Raw genomic sequence first — 18,773 nt, 5'->3', positions numbered from 1 at the left:
GAATGATTGCTCACAGTGAATGTACACTGAGTATATAAAACATTAACAACACCTGCTCTTTTCATGACAGAGTGACCAGATGAATGCTGTGATCCCTTATTGATGTCACTTGTTAAATCCACTTCAAATCAGTGTAGATGAAGGGGAGAAGACAGGTTAAAGAAGTATTAGGTGCCAGGCACACTGGTTTGTGTCAAGAACACTTGACACCTTGTAGAGGTCCATGGCCCAACAAATTGAGACTGTTCTGAGGGCAAAGAGTGGGGGGTGCAACTCAATATTAGGAATGTCCTAATGTTTGGTATACTCAGTGTATATTAATATCCCTTTTTCAACAAGCACCTATTGAGACACAGTATAAAATCAATGATGTGCAACTCTATTAGCAAAGCTCTTACCTTGGAGATGTATGTGAGTTTGAGTGAGCCAACACAGTCTGCACCAATGGGCAGGTTCTATACAGGAAAAAGTTGGGTGAAGAACTATTAGATACCATTGAATATTGTATATTGTTATAAACCCTGATGCAAAACATGACCTTATATGCGGGGTGCGCTCATATTATGCATTTGGGGTATTCTAAAGAAGAGACAGTGGGTTGGGGGGAAACGTCAAGAAAAAATGAGAACAAGAGTGGATTTAGGCTACTTTGGTCTGTTATTGAGATTCTGATTGAACTTTAAGATTTTCATCTCTATAAAAAGAACATGCGTGAATTATTCACTCTCTGCATAAGGCATGAATGAATTATGTTTTAGCACACTCGCTAAGTCTGTTAAGCTTGTAGGGCACGGGGGGCCAGTATGAAAATGTATGCACTCACTAACTGTAAGTCACTCTGGATAAGAGCGTCTGCTAAATGACTAAAATGTAAATGTAGGGCTGGCACAGTTATCATATAACCGACAATTACGGACAATAACCGTGAACAAAATAAATCATAATAGTCTTAATATTCATAGGGGGGGTCCAACTTTATATTCAAGTAGATATCATTTACCCAATAGCAGTATTTCAATTTTACATGAAGTGGGTAAAGTTGGTAAATATTTTACGAGCAGAAAAGCGAGGTCGGGAGGAGAAGCTTCATTTCCAAAAGTTCCAAATACTCAGGCAGGTGTCACCTAAGCGGTGTTTAATTCATTAGGTATGTCGTAGCTATTTTTCAAAGATGCATTACAAGCACAAAACATTTTAACAAAAACGACAATTATGACGATAACTGAGGCCATTTGCATGACAATTAATCGTAGAAATATCATGGCTATATACAGGGAGTACCAGTACCAAGACGATGTTCAGGGGTATGAGGTAATTGAGATTGCTACACTATATATACAAAAGTATGTGGACACCCCTTCAAATGAGTGGATTCGGCTATTTCAGCCACACCTGTTGCTGACGGTTCTAAGCTGACAAATGGAATTGTTTTAAGGTCATACCATAGATCATTTGGCTATTTGATTTAGAATTTTAGGACCCCTTTAGGCATAAAAATATATATATTTAAAAGTGATTTGATAAAATATTGAATTTGGCCTTTACTACTATAGCATATAGAAACACATTGAATAACACATTCATGAATGGCAAAAAAAAGTATAAAAAAAATAAATAAGGAATAAGGTTTTAAGTGTCTGTCCTATATCAAAGAGATAAGAAAGCTCAGGATATTTATTATTATATTAGCAGCTCGTCATGTCTATTTTAATATAGAGGAAAATGTCACTTTCTCTGGTCTTAGGAACAACATCAGGTGGAAGACAGTGTCCCCCCTCTCTGGTCAGTCTCACTGGAGGAAAGGAAGGAGATGGCAGGGATCGTGAGAGGCTGACCCTCTGCTATTCTCTCCCTCCCTCCACTGAGACTAATGCTGTGTTCAAAACAACTGGGAACTCGGACATCTACGGCTTCAGTGCGCACTGCACATCAAGACTGCCTGGTGGGGAGCTGTGCGCACTGTGGTTGTAGACTCCAGCAGCTGGAGTGCCCTCGTTGCCACGGTAACCTCCTGCCCTTAAAGGGGCAGCTGAACATCTGTCTCAGTGATATTTTGGTTAAAAGACTCCGGTCACAAAAATTTTATACAATTTAGGATTATACCACATCACTTCTTACTAGCAGTGGCGATTTTAGCATGTCAATCTTGGTGGGGCAAACTCCAAAAAAGATTTGTTGATGCATGCCAGCAAAGCCACTACACAACACAATACATTAATTGCACTATAACGGTGACAAACGGTGCCCAAAAACTGTTATGGCCTACATAAAGCTGTCCCAACAGCAAAGCTTTATTTTCAGCACATGGAGTGAATCCTTATCACTGCTACACCTGGATATCAGCAGAGTCTGGCAGTGAAACAGTTCATTCAGCCTCATTTACTGCCTTTTTTAAAAACATAGCTGATATAGCTGACTTGCTTAAACAAATGTGGTTTCTACTGACAATTGAGATGTACAAACTATGGCATAAGGGAACAATGAGAGGATTAAGACAATGAGCGAGCTAAGACGGATATAGTCAATATAACTAAAAAAAAGAAAATGTCCTAAACCTAAAACATGGTGTCCTGATGTGGTTTAAGCATTGTTGTCGACATAGAAAAACACCTAAATTGGATGTTCTATTAAAAAAAGTGTGATTTTGGAAAATAAAAACTGAAAAAACAGGGGGAAATGGAAACCTGGAAAAATAAAACGAAATTTTGGAAAAAATTAAACAGCTTTTATAGGACCCTACTTGTGACAGATTTTACAGCGGTGCCTGAGAGAGTTTTCCACCACCATCAAAAAAACACCAAATGATAGAATGTATTGTGGAAGAATGGTGTTGCATCCATCCAATAGAGTTCCTGACACTTTTATAATCTATGGCAAGGCGCATTGAAGCTGTTCTGGCAGCTTGTGGTGGCCCAACGCCCTATTAAGACACTTTATGGAGTTTCCTTTATTTTGGCAGTTAACTGTAATATATATTATTTCAAAATGCACATCCCTACGAGTAACATCCACAATGCTAACAGCTAATGCTAGCCAGCTGTATGTTACCTGAGGGTTATCCATATACCACACCAGGCTGCCCGGCTGGGTGTCCAGAATGAAGTAGCGGCGCAGGAACTTCCCACTGCTCTCGTTTTCCTCGATGTCCAGGAAGCCACAGATCCGGTTCTGCCGATCCACGTAAGGCATCTCCGGGGCCGACACATTCCCTGGCCCAGGGGCCGGGAGAGAGGAGGGGAAAGGGGTAGATGGAGGAGAGCCTGGAGGGAGGTAAAGAGGGGGAAGGTGTAATGAAGCGCTGTAATCCAGTGTTCCCTGGCAAGCCTTGCCAGCCTCTCTGCCACCTGGTACTAGGATCGTGTGACAAACTTCAACCCTGCCTCCTTTATCCCTTTCCATGTAATCAGTTTCCCTATGTCACCCACCCTACCATCCCCCTCTCAATTGTTCTCCTCCCTCCCTTCACATCTGGTAAGCCTCTGCCAGCTACCCAAGCCTTTCTTCCGCCTCCACAAACTCAGAGCTGAGAATTATCTGAGAATTAATTTCATAGAAGGTAACTTGACTGAGAACAGTTTCATTTACAGTACAGACCTGGAACTCAGTCAACATCTCAACAACCAGATACTCTGAGGAGTTGGGGTGAACAATATTTATTAACCCAAAGACTGAGCAGCCAGCCAACCAACTGACTGACATCTCCTGGTGGTTCAAAATTGATTTCAGCTCTCCAACTCAAAGACTACTGAAAGATTAAGACATGTAGGTCAATGTAAAACTTGTGTGGGCATAATACTGCACACATTGCTGTAGCGTGGTTAAACTGTCATCTAGGGACACAAATTTCGGTCAATTTTGCTGCTGACTAACTGACCCTCATTAACCGGTCAACAAACGGTTATATTTTTTCCAAACAGTAAAATGACGTGACCAACAGAAAATACTATCAGAGATCTGTATATAATGACGAGATGTTTTCGCCCTAACAATGGGAGTCGTCCCAAGGCGGGAAGGCAGGCGACAAGCTTAGGCCCAAAATAAGCCCATAGAAACGCATTGGACTTATTTTGGACCGATTTTGTCAAGAGTGAAACCTCTCGCTTCACCTCTTCCTCTCTGATACTATGCATGCATACAAGGACCGGACATTTTTCATTAAGGGCTTAATGGAAACTTGCAACAATAGCAAGCCTATCGTCTTACAGTCAAAAGGCTATAGCCTATTATTGAACATCAACTCCTGTAATGAAGCAGCTAATAAAACAACATTTTCAAACAAACACTTGCCCAAATGCAATTAGCGGAAAACGCAGTTCTAAAAACTGTGCACCTAATGCGAGTTGCTCCACGTGATAGATGAACATCTCCGTTAGAAACTTAGAAAGAGGGGGAATCTAATAGCAACTATGATGGGTTGCTAGTATGACTAGGATTGTGCTTTTGGCTTCTGGACAACGAAAGAAAGTTGATATGAAAACCAATAGAACAGGAGAGAAATGCTGGTTAACGGCATGAGGAATTCTTTATAAAATAATTGCCTCCACGTTTCTATGGATGGATTTTCGCAAGGCTACTTTGAAGCAAGGTAAGACATGCCTCATTATTTGAAGTAAAGTAAAACATTCAGGTTTCAAACAATTATACTGCCTCAAGCTCACATTGCAAAGTGGTGGGTGACGTGCTGATAGTCAAAGGTAGGCAGGCTATAGCCTATGCATCCGAATGAAGAACCTATAGACCGATAAGCATGACAGGTCAAATGTCTTTTCACTGGCTAACTGATTAACGGTTAACCGTTAACATCCCTACTGTCATCATTTCTGATTGAAGGAATTGGCGTGAAACAGACCTTTTTGAGTCCACGATAAAGGATCCTCTTTCTCTCCCTCCCTCTGCTTCAGATAAAGAGTCCGGGACATTATGAGTAGTGTGTGGGAGGATAATGGGGACAAAAGGTCTGCTTGTTGTGCATTGTGTAAAGGGGTGACGTCAGGGCTAGCCCCCGCATCCACTGGAGTCATTCCATAGACACACACACATGCACACGCACAGACGCTTGACGAAACACCCTGTCAGGGCTGATCCTAAACATTGACTTTAAAAAGAGTGTATGAAAGTGAGGTTCAGACTAGCCCGAGATGTTTCTTGGTCAACAGTGACTGGTGCAGTGTGTGCATACGCACAAGAGTCCCGTACAATCCTCATGGGGAGATTTCAATAGTGCTGCAACATGTAGGCCTCTAACTCCAATTGAAACTGACTGTGTCAGGCATCATAAAGAGTGGGTGGAAATACAATTCAGCAATTCATATTCTGACTATCTCTGAAACTCACTTAGACAATACTTTTCATGATACAGTGGTAGCAATACAAGGTTATAACATTTACAGAAAATACAGAAATGCCAGTGGTGGAGGTGTTTCTGTTTATATTCAGAACCACATTACTGTAAAGATTAGAGGATTTCATGTTAAATACTGTTGAAGTAATATGGCTACAGGTTCATCTGCCTCACCTAAAGCCCATTCTTGTGGGAAGCTGCTATAGAACACCAAGTGCTAACAGTTAGTATCTGGATAACATGTGTGAAATGCTTGATAATGTATGTGATATCAACAGAGGTATATTTTCTGGGTGATTTAAATATTGACTGGCTTTCATCAAGCTACCCACTCAAGAAAAAGCTTCAAAATGTAACCAATGCCTGCAACCTGGTTCAGGTTATCAGTCAACCTACCAGGGTAGTTACAAACAGCACATGAATGATATCATTAACATGTATTGATCACAGCTTTACTAATGCTGCAGAAATGTGCTTGAAAGCAGTATCCAGATCCTTCAGATGCAGTGATCACAATATTGTAGCCATACAGTGGGGGAAAAAAGTATTTAGTCAGCCACCAATTGTGCAAGTTCTCCCACTTAAAAAGATGAGAGAGGCCTGTAATTTTCATCATAGGTACACGTCAACTGACAGACAAAATGAGAAAAAAAATTCCAGAAAATCACATTGTAGGATTTTCAAATTATGGTGGAAAATAAGTATTTGGTCAATAACAAAAGTTTCTCAATACTTTGTTATATACCCTTTGTTGGCAATGACACAGGTCAAACGTTTTCTGTAAGTCTTCACAAGGTTTTCACACTGTTGCTGGTATTTTGGCCCATTCCTCCATGCAGATCTCCTCTAGAGCAGTGATGTTTTGGGGCTGTCGCTGGGCAACACGGACTTTCAACTCCCTCCAAAGATTTTCTATGGGGTTGAGATCTGGAGACTGGCTAGGCCACTCCAGGACCTTGAAATGCTTCTTACGAAGCCACTCCTTCGTTGCCCGGGCGGTGTGTTTGGGATCATTGTCATGCTGAAAGACCCAGCCACGTTTCATCTTGAATGCCCTTGCTGATGGAAGGAGGTTTTCACTCAAAATCTCACGATACATGGCCCCATTCATTCTTTCCTTTAGACGGATCAGTCGTCCTGGTCCCTTTGCAGAAAAACAGCCCCAAAGCTTGATGTTTCCACCCCCATGCTTCACAGTAGGTATGGTGTTCTTTGGATGCAACTCAGCATTCTTTGTCCTCCAAACACGACGAGTTTAGTTTTTACCAAAAAGTTATATTTTGGTTTCATCTGACCATATGACATTCTCCCAATCCTCTTCTGGATCATCCAAATGCACTCTAGCAAACTTCAGATGGGCCTGGACATGTACTGGCTTAAGCAGGGGGACACGTCTGGCACTGCAGGATTTGAGTCCCTGGCGGCGTAGTGTGTTACTGATGGTAGGCTTTGTTACTTTGGTCCCAGCTCTCTGCAGGTCATTCACTAGGTCCCCCCCGTGTGGTTCTGGGATTTTTGCTCACCGTTCTTGTGATCATTTTGACCCCACGGGGTGAGATCTTGCGTGGAGCCCCAGATCGAGGGAGATTATCAGTGGTCTTGTATGTCTTCCATTTCCTAATAATTGCACCCACAGTTGATTTCTTCAAACCAAGCTGCTTACCTATTGCAGATTCAGTCTTCCCAGCCTGGTGTAGGTCTACAATTTTGTTTCTGGTGTCCTTTGACAGCTCTTTGGTCTTAGCCATAGTGGAGTTGGGAGTGTGACTGTTTGAGGTTGTGGACAGGTGTCTTTTATACTGATAACAAGTTCAAACAGGTGCCATTAATACAGGTAACGAGTGGAGGACAGAGGAGCCTCTTAAAGAAGAAGTTACAGGTCTGTGAGAGCCAGAAATCTTGCTTGTTTGTAGGTGACCAAATACTTATTTTCCACCATAATTTGCAAATAAATTCATAAAAAATCCTACAATGTGATTTTCTGGAAAAAAAATTCTCAATTTGTCTGTCATAGTTGATGTGTACCTACGATGAAAATTACAGGCCTCTCTCATTTTTTTAAGTCGGAGAACTTGCACAATTGGTGTCTGACTAAATACTTTTTTCCCCCACTGTATCTAGGAAAACCAAAGATCCAAAGGCTGGGCCTATAGTGTATAAGAGGTCATTCAATACGTTTTGTAGTGATTCCTAATGTTGTTGATGTAAATAATATTTGTTGGTCCGTGGTGTGTAATGAGGAGCAAACAGATGTTGCACTTGACACATTTATGAAATTGCTTATCCCAGTTACTAATAAGCATGCACCCATTAAGAAAATGACTGTAAAAAACGGTTAAATCCCTGTGGGTGATGAGGAATTGAAAAATTGTATGGTTGAAAGGGATGAGGCAAAAGGAATGGCAAATAAGTCTGGCTGCACAACCGAGTGGCAAACGTACTGCAAATTCAGAAATCAATGTGACTAAACTGAATAAAAATAAGAAACTACACTATGAAACAAAGATAAATAACAAAGAATTATAGTAAAAAGCTTTGGAGCACATTCAATGACATTTTGGGGAAAAAAGGCAAACTCAGCTCCATCATTCATTGAATCAGATGGCTCACTCATCACAAAACCGACTGATATTGCCAACCACTTTAATGATTTTTTTCATTGGCAAGATTCGAAAACTTAGGCATGACATGCCAGCAACAAACGCTGACACTACACATCCAACTATATTTGACCAAATTCTGAAAGACAAGAATTGTAATTTTGAATTCCATAAAGTGAGTGTGGAAGAGGTGCATTTTTTTGTTGTTGTCTATCAACAATGACAAGCCACTGGGGTCTGACAACTTGGATGGACCGATATTGTCACTCCTATTTACCACATCTTCAATTTAAGCCTACTAGAAAGTGTGTGCCCTCAGGCCTGGAGGGAAGCAAAAGTCATATAGCTATCTAAGAATAGTAAAGCCCCCTTTACTGGCTCAAATAGCTGACCAATCAGTCTGTTACTAACCCTTAGTAAAGTTTTGGAAAACATTGTGTTTAACCAGATACAATGCTATTTTACAGTAAACAAATTGACAAGAATTGCAGCACTCTTATAGGGAAGGACATTCAACAAGCACAGCACTTACACAAATGACTGATGATTGGTTGAGAGAAATTAATGATACAAAGATAGTGGGGGATGTTCTGTTAGACTTCAGTATGGCTTTTGACATTATCGATCATAGTCTGCTGCTGGAAAAAATGTACACTACCAGTCAAAAAGTTTGGACACACCTACTCATTCAAGGGTTTTTCTTTATTTGTAAAAAAAAATGTACATTGTTGAATAATAGTGAAGACATCACTATGGAAAAACAAATTTGGAATCATGTAGTAACCAAAAAAGTGTTAAACAAATCCAAATATATTTTATACTTGAGATTCTTCAAATAGCCACCCTTTGCCTTGAAGACAGCTTTGCACACTATTGGCATTCTCTCAACCAGCTTCATGAGATAGTCACCTGGAATGCATTTCAATTAACAGGTGTGCCTTCTTAAAAGTTAATTTGTGGAATTATGGACATTAGACCGGTGAAAGTGTGTCCTTTGGTCTGGAGTCCAAATTGGATATTTTTGGTTCCAAACGCTGTGTCTTTGTGAGACGCGGTGTGGGTGAACGGATTATCTCCCCATGTGTAGTTCCCACCGTAAAGCGAGGAGGAGTTATGGTGTGGGGGTGCTTTGCTGGTGACACTGTATGTGATTTATTTAGAATTCAAGGCACACTTAACCAGCATGGCTACCACAGAATTCTGCAGCGATATGCCATCCGATCTGATTTGGGCTTAGTGGGACTATCATTTATTTTTCAACAGGACAATGACCCAACACACCTCCAGCCTGTGTAAGGGCTATTTTACCAAGAAGGAGAGTGATGGAGTGCTGCATCAGATGACCTGGCCTCCACAATCCTCCGACCTCAACCCAATTGAGATGGTCTGGGATGAGTCGGACAGCAGAGTGAAGGAAAAGCGGCCAACAAGTGCTCAGCATATGTGGGAACTCCTTCAAGACTGTTGGAAAAGCATTCCAGGTGAAGCTGGTTGAGAGTGTGCAAAGCTGTCATAAAGGCAAAGGGTGGCTATTTGAAGAATCTCAAATATAAAAATATATTTAGACTTGTTTAACAATTTTTGGTTACTACATTTTATTTATTTTACCTTTATTTAACTAGGCAAGTCAGTTAAGAACAAATTCTTATTCTTAAAATGATGGCCTACACCGGCCAAACCCGGACGATGCTGGGCCAATTGTGCGTCACCCTATGGGATTCCCAATCACGGCCGGTTGTGATACAGCCTGGAATCGAAACAGGGGGTTGTCAAGTTAAGACAAAACTAGAGCCTGCAGATCTTGCTTTTTGGAGTATGGTGTCAAAAAAGCAGAGCATCTCTTTATTACGGACAGACCTCTCCCCATCATTAAAACCACTGAATCTATATGTTTTGACCATGACAGTTTACAATCTAAGGTAACGCCAAGTAATTTAGTCTCCTCAACTTGTTCAACAGCCACACCACTCATTACCAGATTCAGCTGAGGTCTAGAACTTAGGGAATTATTTGTACCAAATACAATGCCCTTAGTTTTAGAGATGTTCAGGACCAGTTTATTACTGGCCACCCACTCCAAAACAGACTGCAACTCTTTGTTAAGGGTTTCAGTGACTTCATTAGCTGTGGTTGCTGATGCGTATATGGTTGAATCATCAGCATACATGGACACACATGCTTTGTTTAATGCAAGTAGCAAGTAATTGGTAAAAATAGAAAGAGGGGGCCTCCCGAGTGGCGCAGCGGTCTAAGGCACTGCCTCGCAGTGCTTGAGGCGTCGCTATTCGATCCCGGGCTGTGTTGCAGACGGCCGCAACTGGGAGACCCATTAGGTGGCGGACAATTGGCCCAGCGTCGTCCGGGTTTGGCCGGTCGGGATGTCCTTGTCCCATCGCGTTCTAGCGATTCCTGTGGCAGGCCGGGCGCATGCACGCTGACACGGTCGCCAGTTGTACAGTGTTTCCTCCGACACATTGGTGTGGCTGGCTTCCGGGTAAAGCGAGCAGTGTGTCAAGAAGCATTGCGGCTTGGCAGGGTCGTGTTTCCGAGGACGCATGGCTCTCGACCTTCGCCTCTCCCGAATCCGTACGGGAGTTGCAGCGATGGGACTGTAACTACCAATTGGATATCACGAAATTGGGGAGGAAAATGTGCCTTTTTTTATGTACAAATAAATAAATAAAATCCACCAATTGGAAAGAGTAGAGGGCCTAGAGAGCTGCCCTGCGTTACACCACACTTTACATGTTTGACATTAGAGAAGCTTCCATTTAAGCAAACCATTTGAGTTAGATATTAGATAGATAGCCCTGAATCCACGATATGGCAGAGGTTGAAAAGCCATAGCACAAGTTTTTTCTGCACTGAAATCTAACAGTACAGCTCCCACAATTATCAATTTATTTTAACCAATCAACTGTCATTTGTGTCAGTGCAGTACATGTTGAGTGTCCTTCTCTATAAGCATGCTGAAAGTCTGTTGTTAATTTGTTTACAGAGAAATAGCATTGTATTTGGTCAAACACAATTATTTTTCAACAGTTTGCTAAGAGCTGGCAACAAGCTTATAGGTCTGCTGTTAGAACCAGTAAAGGCCGCTTTACCACTTTTGGGTAGCGGAATTACTTTGGCTTCCCTCCAGGCCTGAGGACAAATACTTTCCTCTAGGCTCAGATTAAAGATATGACAGATAGGAATGGCTATAGAGTCAGCTACCATCCTCAGCAGCTTTCCATCTAAGTTGTCAATGCCAGGAGGTTTGCCATTATTGATTGATAACTTTAATGGAAGCATCTCTAACATATTCAGGAATTCCCCAGGCTTTGAGTAAAGCCAGTGTGTCTATGTATGCAGATGACTCAACACTATACACGTCAGCTACTACAGCGACTGAAATGATTGCAACACTTAAAGAGCTGCAGTTAGTTTCAGAATGGGTGGCAAGGAATAAGTTAATTCTAAATATTTCAAAAACTAAAAGCATTGTATTTGGGACAAATCATTCACTAAAGCCTAAACCTCAACTAAACCTTGTAATAAATAATGTGGAAATTGAGCAAGTTGAGGTGACTAAACTGCTTGGAGTAACCCTGGATGGTAAACTCATGGTCAAAACATATTGACACAACAGTAGCTAAGATGGGGAGTAGTCTGTCCATAATAAAGCACTGTCTACCTTCTTAACAGCACTATCAACAAGGCAGGTCCTACAGGCTCTAGTTTTGTCGCACCTGGGCTACTGTTCAGTCGTGTGGTCAGGTGCAATTGGCTCAGAACAGGGCAACACGGCTGGCCCTTGGATGTACACAGAGAGCAAACATTAATAATATGCATGTCAATCTCTCCTGGCTCAAAGTGGAGGAGAGATTGACTTCATCACTGCTTGTATTTGTGAGAGGTATTGACATGTTGATAGCACCGAGCTGTCTGTTTAAGGGACTAGCACACAGCTCAGACACCCATGCATACACCACAAGACATGCCACCAGAGGTCTCTTCACAGTCCCCAAGTCCAGAACAGACTATGGGAGGCGCACAGTACTACATAGAGCCATGAATACATGGAACTCTATTCCACATCAGGTAACTGATGCAAGCAGTAGAATCAGATTTTAAAAACAGATAAAAATACACCTTATGGAACAGCGGGGACTGTGAAGCAACACAAACATAGGCACAGACACATGCATACACATTACATACGCACTATACACACAAACGTACACATGGATTTTGTGTTGTAGATATGTGCTAGTGGAGTACGGGCCTGACGGCAAACACTTTGTGTTTTGTGAAATCTGTTATGAATGTATTGTAATGTTTTTAAAATTGTATAACTGCCTTAATTTTGCCGGACCCCAGGAAGAGTAGGCAGCAGCTAATGGGGATCCATAATAAAATACAAATACAAATGACAAGCAACATCCTCTGTTTTGTGCAGAAGAACAGGGGTTTTCGATGTGTGAGGGGAGAGCGCTCAAAAACAGAAGGAAGAGGGCAAGCGATAGACTGCAGAGCCACCAGGTTAGAAAGGTCAAACAAGAGAAGGTCAGAGGGGGGAGTGAAGCGGACCATAGACTCTGGGCTTGGTCCTAACTCAAACATCAGCGTCCACATTCATTCTTCGTATGTGAGAGAACGCTTTGTCCACCACTGGAAACCAAGCGGCATGGCAATAAAATAGCACAAAAGTAGAGGGGAAGGGAGGGAGGGAGAAAGTTTAAAAGATAATTGGGGAAGTGAGAGACAGGAGAATTATGGAAACAGTAAGAGAGTGAGGTGGGGGGCGGGCTTGTGGAACAATGGCTACCTACTGTGTCATTGTGAGTAATATCCAAATTATAAAATATATTTTGCCTCTTTCCTTCACCATAAGTTTCTACCTTACTGCATTCAGCTCTGGTATGCTTCTTTCAGATCATAGCGAAGTCAGTCACAAATTAAATGAGCCATGGGGTGAAGAGGAGTGTTTTTTGGGGGCTAGGCACCTGCTGCAGAGCAATCAAATGTATTTTATAAAGCCATTTTTACATTAGCAGTTGTCACAAAGTGCTTTACCCAGCCTAAAACGCCAAAGAGCAAGCAATGCAGAGGCAGAAGCACAGCGGCCAGAAAAAAAGGTAGGTCACAGGGATGCCAAGTCAATCGCCTCAGTCCACCCATCAAACATTGTTAAAACTATAGCTGGACAGTCTCAAAATACACTAGAACAGCATTGCACTGCCATAACGCATATGAATATGAATTGCTGAGCGCTAATGTGACAAGACAGAGTCAGTCGCATGTGTTGTGTGGTGTTTTGGCAATTACCATCTGCAAAATCTGTGGCTTGCTCACTCCACTGTGTTAATTCAATTTACAGGTAAATTGAATTCTGTTTGCAGGCTAGCTTTTGTCCATTTTACATTTTTGAGAGAGACCTTGTAATGCCTCACAAAAGGCCTGGGCTTGAACAACGCACTAAAACACGGTTGAGGCAAGAGTGGCACAGAACCCCCTTCTATATTGATCCTAATAGAGAGAACGTGTTGGTGCGGTCATCTTCAGGACAGGAATACCTGCTTACTTAACGGAGGAATAAACACACATGTTCATCGTTGGTGTTTTAACCAGAACGCGGGAAAATGCCCTTTCTTTATTTTCGCACATGCGCAGTTGTACATCTCTCATAGGGCATAACTGTACCAGTGTAAGAACACAATTTATAACATATTAGTCTATATGTTAACACCCCCACTTGCTCTTATACTGTACAAGTCGTATTCAACCTAACTATCAACACATTTAGCTTACACGTTATACATCTCACAAATGTCAGTTTACATTCCAAACATATAACCCAAGAATTTTTCATTTTGAATTTTTCACTTAACATTTCTTTTACACTTGTGAGTGAGTCACTATCACTAGCAGCGATAATTAGATCATCGACCCAAATTATCAAAATGATCCTTTCTGTTGCAGTTTGTTTGTTGTAAACACAGTGATCAGCTGGGTTCTGTGTAAAACCATTTTCACTAAGGTGATCATGCAACATTTTGTTCCAGTTCCTTCCTGACTGTTTCCAGGCCGTACAGTGACTTGTTCAGTTTGCAGACTAGTTGCTCACCTGTATCTGACCTGACTTCAAAACCCTCTGGTTGCTCCATGTACACTTCACAGTCAATAGGAGCATGTAGATATGCTGTTTTGACATCCATCTGATGTAACTCTAAGTCATACTGAGCTGCTAGCTGCATCAAACAACGTACTGATGTCATATTTGCAGTTGGAGAAAAAGTATCCTTATAGTCTATTCCTGCCACTTGACTATATCCCTTTGCAACATATCTTGCCTTGTATGTCTCAGTCTCATCTGAATTGTTTTTGACCGCATAGAACCCACCTGCCCCCCACTGCATTTTTACCCTCTGGCAGTGTGGTCAATGTGAATGTATCATTTTCCCTAAGGGAATCCATCTCCTCCTTCATAGCAGTAGCCCAAATCTCTGATTTTGGTGAAATCATTGCTTCTTTGAAGGTTTGTGGTGCATTGCACATTACTCTGTAGCAGTAGTCAACACTAGGTGGTATCTGGTCATCACACTTCACTTTACACTCATAGTCTTTTAAGTACTGTGGCTTCTTCCTCTCTGTCTGGATAGCGTGGACTCTGACTATCTGAAGTCTCGATTTGCACATCTTGTGTCTCTTCGAATTTTGATCTGCCATCTTGGCTTTTGGCATGGGGGATTGAAATCTCTCCCCATGAAGATCATCACTCATTTCCAAATCTGTCTGAGTTTGAGCGTTCGACTACACCTTTGTAACGAACTTGACTAATCTCTTTTTAAGAACTTTTCCAGTGTCTGGGTAGTAGACTAGGTATGCTGGACTATTTTTATCATACCCGACAAAAATACCCTTTTCACATCTTGAGTCCAACTTTTTCTTGTTCTGTCTGTATGCATAGCAAACAGATCCAAATTCTTTCATCTTTGAAAGATCAGGCTTTCTCCCAGTAAACATGTAGTGTGGAGTCTGTCCTACACGCTTATTGTAACACCTATTGCGAATTACTGCAGCAGTCATTACAGCATATGTCCACAATTTCTTTGGTAGGTTGCTCTCAAGTAGCATGCATCTTGCCATTTCAAACAGTGTTCTCCAATTTCTCTCAGCGGTCCCATTTTGATGGGGTGAGTAAGGGGCTGAAGTTTCATGTCTTATGGCATTCTTACTGAGCAGTGACTGGAACTCTTTGGCTGTGTACTCTGTGCCATTATCTGACCTGACACACTTTATTTTTCCATAAGGGGCCACATCAGCAATAAACTTCTCAGTAGCTTTTACAGTATCACTTTTTGCTTTTAGGAAATACACAAAAACTGCCCCTGAATAATCATCCGTAAATGCTAGAGTATATCTGAACCCATCTTTGCCTCTGGCTCAATAGGGCCAGCCAAATCAGTGTGCACAAGCTCAAGAGCTGCTTTTGCCTTTTCATCAGGCTCTCTGTTTCTGCTCTGAACAAATTTTCCCCTGTGTGCAGATTTCACAGTTGAGGGTAGATTTGTCAATCTTACCTGTGATTTTCATTCCCTCTGTCACATGTTCTAACTTTGACACATCCTCAAAATTACAGTGGCCAAGAATTTTGTGCCATGTGTGAATATCATAGCACCCATGACATCCATCATCATTTTCATCACTTACAGTGTTAAGATAGTAAAGTCTATCGTACTCCTCGATGTCAAAAGTGGTACCATTCTTGTGGATGAGCTTGTTACACCCCTGTCGAAAGTTGACTGAAGCTCCGTTGGCTGTCGCTGCTTTAACAGAGAAAATGTCCTGTGGAAACGACTGGCACGTACAGCGCCTGGGCGTCAGCGTTGTTTTCACCCGACGACCCGTGTTGTCTCTCAGGTAAACCTCCGCTGCACCTCTCCTCTCCGCGACACCATTCGTTCTTGTTCCGTCAGCCAGCTCCACGGAATGTTTTTCCGGTTTGAAAGTCTCGTCAAACTCCTTAAACTTCCCGATGTCCGTGACTATATGTGACGTTGCTCCCGTGATCAACCATCAGCCCTTTATGTTTCAGTCCACGAACCTGACAGTCACTTATTTTGAATGCAAATGTGTGGCCTTCAGCATCTGTTGCTTGTTTCACATTGTCTCTTCTTTTTCGTCTGCAATTTGCGTCAGTATGAGTGGAGCGCTTGCAAAAACTACACCACTGTCTCCGGTTCTCTGTGCTCTCCAGTAACGGTACATTCCCGGCCTTGTGCCCTTTCTGGCCACAGTTGAAGCAGGTTATCTCGGTCCCTTTATCTCTTCCTCTTGGCCAGCTAACTTTAATGTTACTTGCCTTCATCACGTTGTCGTCCAGTGGAAATGGCGCTAAACTTCTCGGTGCTTTCATAGCTCCTCAACTTGGTTTTGAACTTGCCATAAGTTGTCGACTCGTCACTCTGCGTTATGTGGATGGCAAACGGCTTAAATGATTCGGCAAACCTTTCAGAATCATTGCAATCAACAGCCCGTCACTTAAAGTCTCTTCAGCATTCCTCAGTGCTGTAATAGCCGTCTCAGCACGAATGATATAATCCGTAACACTTTCGTCACTGGCTTTCTGAAGAGAAGTTAGCTCAGTGTAGAGGCTAATCACACGTGGCTTCCCTTTACCTGCATAATGTTCCCTCAATATCTTCAACGCTTTTCTCCCATCATCTGCTGCTTCTCATTATCAGGGAAAGACTTTTATCATCCAAAACCTGTATCAATTCGGCGTAGGCTTCTTCATTTTCTCTCCGTCTTCTTCATCTTCATCCACACTCAATATGGTGGCCTTTAGCCCTAGCAAACGCAGAGTGTCCCAAAAACTTCGTCTCCCATAACTCGTAGTTTTTTTCATCTCCGTCGAAACATAATCTATTCCATCGGCTTCCATGTTCCCTCCTGGGCCCATAACCTGTTGGTGCGGTCATCTTCAGGACAGGAATACCGGCTTACTTAACGGAGGAATAAACACACATGTTCATCGTTGGTGTTTTAACCAGAACGCGGGAAAATGCCCTTTCTTTATTTTCGCACATGCGCAGTTGTACATCTCTCATAGGGCATAACTGTACCAGTGTAAGAACACAATTTATAACATATTAGTCTATATGTTAACAGAACGGACACAATTGGATGATGTGGTCCATCATATAGGCAGTATTTGATGCAAGAAAATACTGTATGATGCAATAGTAGGTTACATTACATGCCTAACAGGTTGGATAGTGTTAGTGAGAATATTGCCTTTGTTGTTATTTTATAGTGAAATCAACTAAAGTTCTCTATACAATTCTTTCATGCTAGGCAACACAACACAAAACAAGTGTAATAGGATATGAAAGCCCTCCTAGCAAAGCTTGAGATTAAACCCAGTGTAGTGTGTCTATTCAACACTGATTAACCACAATAATAGTCTGACCTAGCAGCAACCAGAAGCATAACGACTACATGACACGACTTGTGAAAAACCTCAAGAGGTTGCACAAAGCCACACCATAATGCAACAACAGTGACAGGTTGTGCAATCACCACTATTTTTGACCATGGTATTATGACTATGGTTTACTGCACTTCCTGACCAAATCACTGCTCACCATAAACTAGAGATGCAGCTGTCAAGTAGCGAGATCAAAGAGATTAGAGTAAAGAAGCACATTTCAGAGTTGGCAGTAGACCCTATGGAAAACAATGTTTGTAACATAGGTCTTTGTCTGACTGTGGATGATAGTAGTTATCAATAAGACAGAGGGAGTGTGCATCCAAAATGGCACCCAATGCCCTATAGGCTAGTAGTGCAAAGTAGTGAATGAATCTGGACGAACAAGTCAGGCAAACTTTGGACCTGAGGGCAGGACTGGCCTGAATGACTTGACCCTTTGAACGGGCTGGACGAACCCATGACTGTAGTTAGATATGTATTGACTTATCTTAATTACAAATCTAAAAAGAAAAGTTTGGAAACCATGGTAAATTCAATGACCTATTTTAGCAGATCCAATCTACAAAAGTTACTTATGTTCAATGGTAATTTTTGGTATTGGTATTTTTATTTTATTTTTTAAGTGTACATGTCATCATGAGCTAATTTAGTACAACTGTCTTAGATAGTTAGGTAGATAGCTAATTAGCCCCATCTTAACTTTAAATATAGCAACTGTGTAAAGTAACTAGCTAGCTTGGAGGCCCATTGTAAATAAAAATGACGGGGCTGCAGTAACTTTAGTTTTGCTGAACAAACGTTAGTTATAACGAATTGCAGATTGTGGCTTTTAATTACGTTAGGAAATAGTTAGAAGGCTAGCGCTAACTTCACAGCTATTAACAACATATCACTTGTAGTAGCTATCAGTTCTAGTTAGCTAGCGAACGCGTTATCTAGCTAACTACAACCAGCCAAGTTAGTCGGGATATAGCTAACTAGTTAAGCAAATAATGCAGCGGATTGACTTTTTTCTCAGTCGCTACAGTAGCTAGTTATTGTTAACCTGGCTCAGAATGAGCTCTTCTGACATCTAGATAACGTTAGCTCGAAAGCATAACGTTAGCTAACAACACATGGCACGTTCAAAACGCACTTCAAATACTAGCCAGCTTCACGTCGAAGCTCTTACTATAACTACGTAACTAGCTAGCTACCAATACGTCAATCTCAAATAAACTTTTTATTGGTATTTGGCAGCTTGCAACTTACACAAGTTGTCTTCACGCAGGAGAGCTTGATTCAGCCTAGCCCATTTCCTCGTCCTGTGCTGGGGCAAACAGACTGCAGTTAGCCTATGCTAACTATGTCAAAC

At 41.7% G+C, this 18,773-nt stretch overlaps 1 protein-coding gene across 8 annotated transcripts in view; it reads right to left on the bottom strand.

Moving 5' to 3' along the window:
• Positions 1–18,773, bottom strand: part of LOC121571251 (pleckstrin homology domain-containing family A member 1) — a 34,932-nt gene extending 16,159 nt beyond the window's left edge. For 7 of the 8 annotated variants that reach the window (XM_041882597.2, XM_041882614.2, XM_041882624.2 and 4 more), the window contains exons 1-3: positions 18,671–18,773; positions 3,049–3,260; positions 399–455 (exon numbers count right to left, since the gene is read on the bottom strand). In XM_041882597.2, the coding sequence (XP_041738531.1) occupies positions 399–455; positions 3,049–3,189 (198 nt within the window). In that variant the 5' untranslated portion in view covers positions 3,190–3,260; positions 18,671–18,773. Of the gene's footprint in view, positions 1–398; positions 456–3,048; positions 3,261–4,849; positions 4,909–18,670 lie in introns of those variants that run through there. The other variant, XM_041882606.2, reaches the window with a different exon arrangement.

This window comes from Coregonus clupeaformis, chromosome 1 (assembly GCF_020615455.1).
Source record: "Coregonus clupeaformis isolate EN_2021a chromosome 1, ASM2061545v1, whole genome shotgun sequence".
NCBI classification, from domain to species: domain Eukaryota; kingdom Metazoa; phylum Chordata; class Actinopteri; order Salmoniformes; family Salmonidae; genus Coregonus; species Coregonus clupeaformis.
The sequence above is the reverse complement of the archived record's forward strand: the minus strand, read 5'-3'. Positions and strand labels throughout refer to the sequence as shown.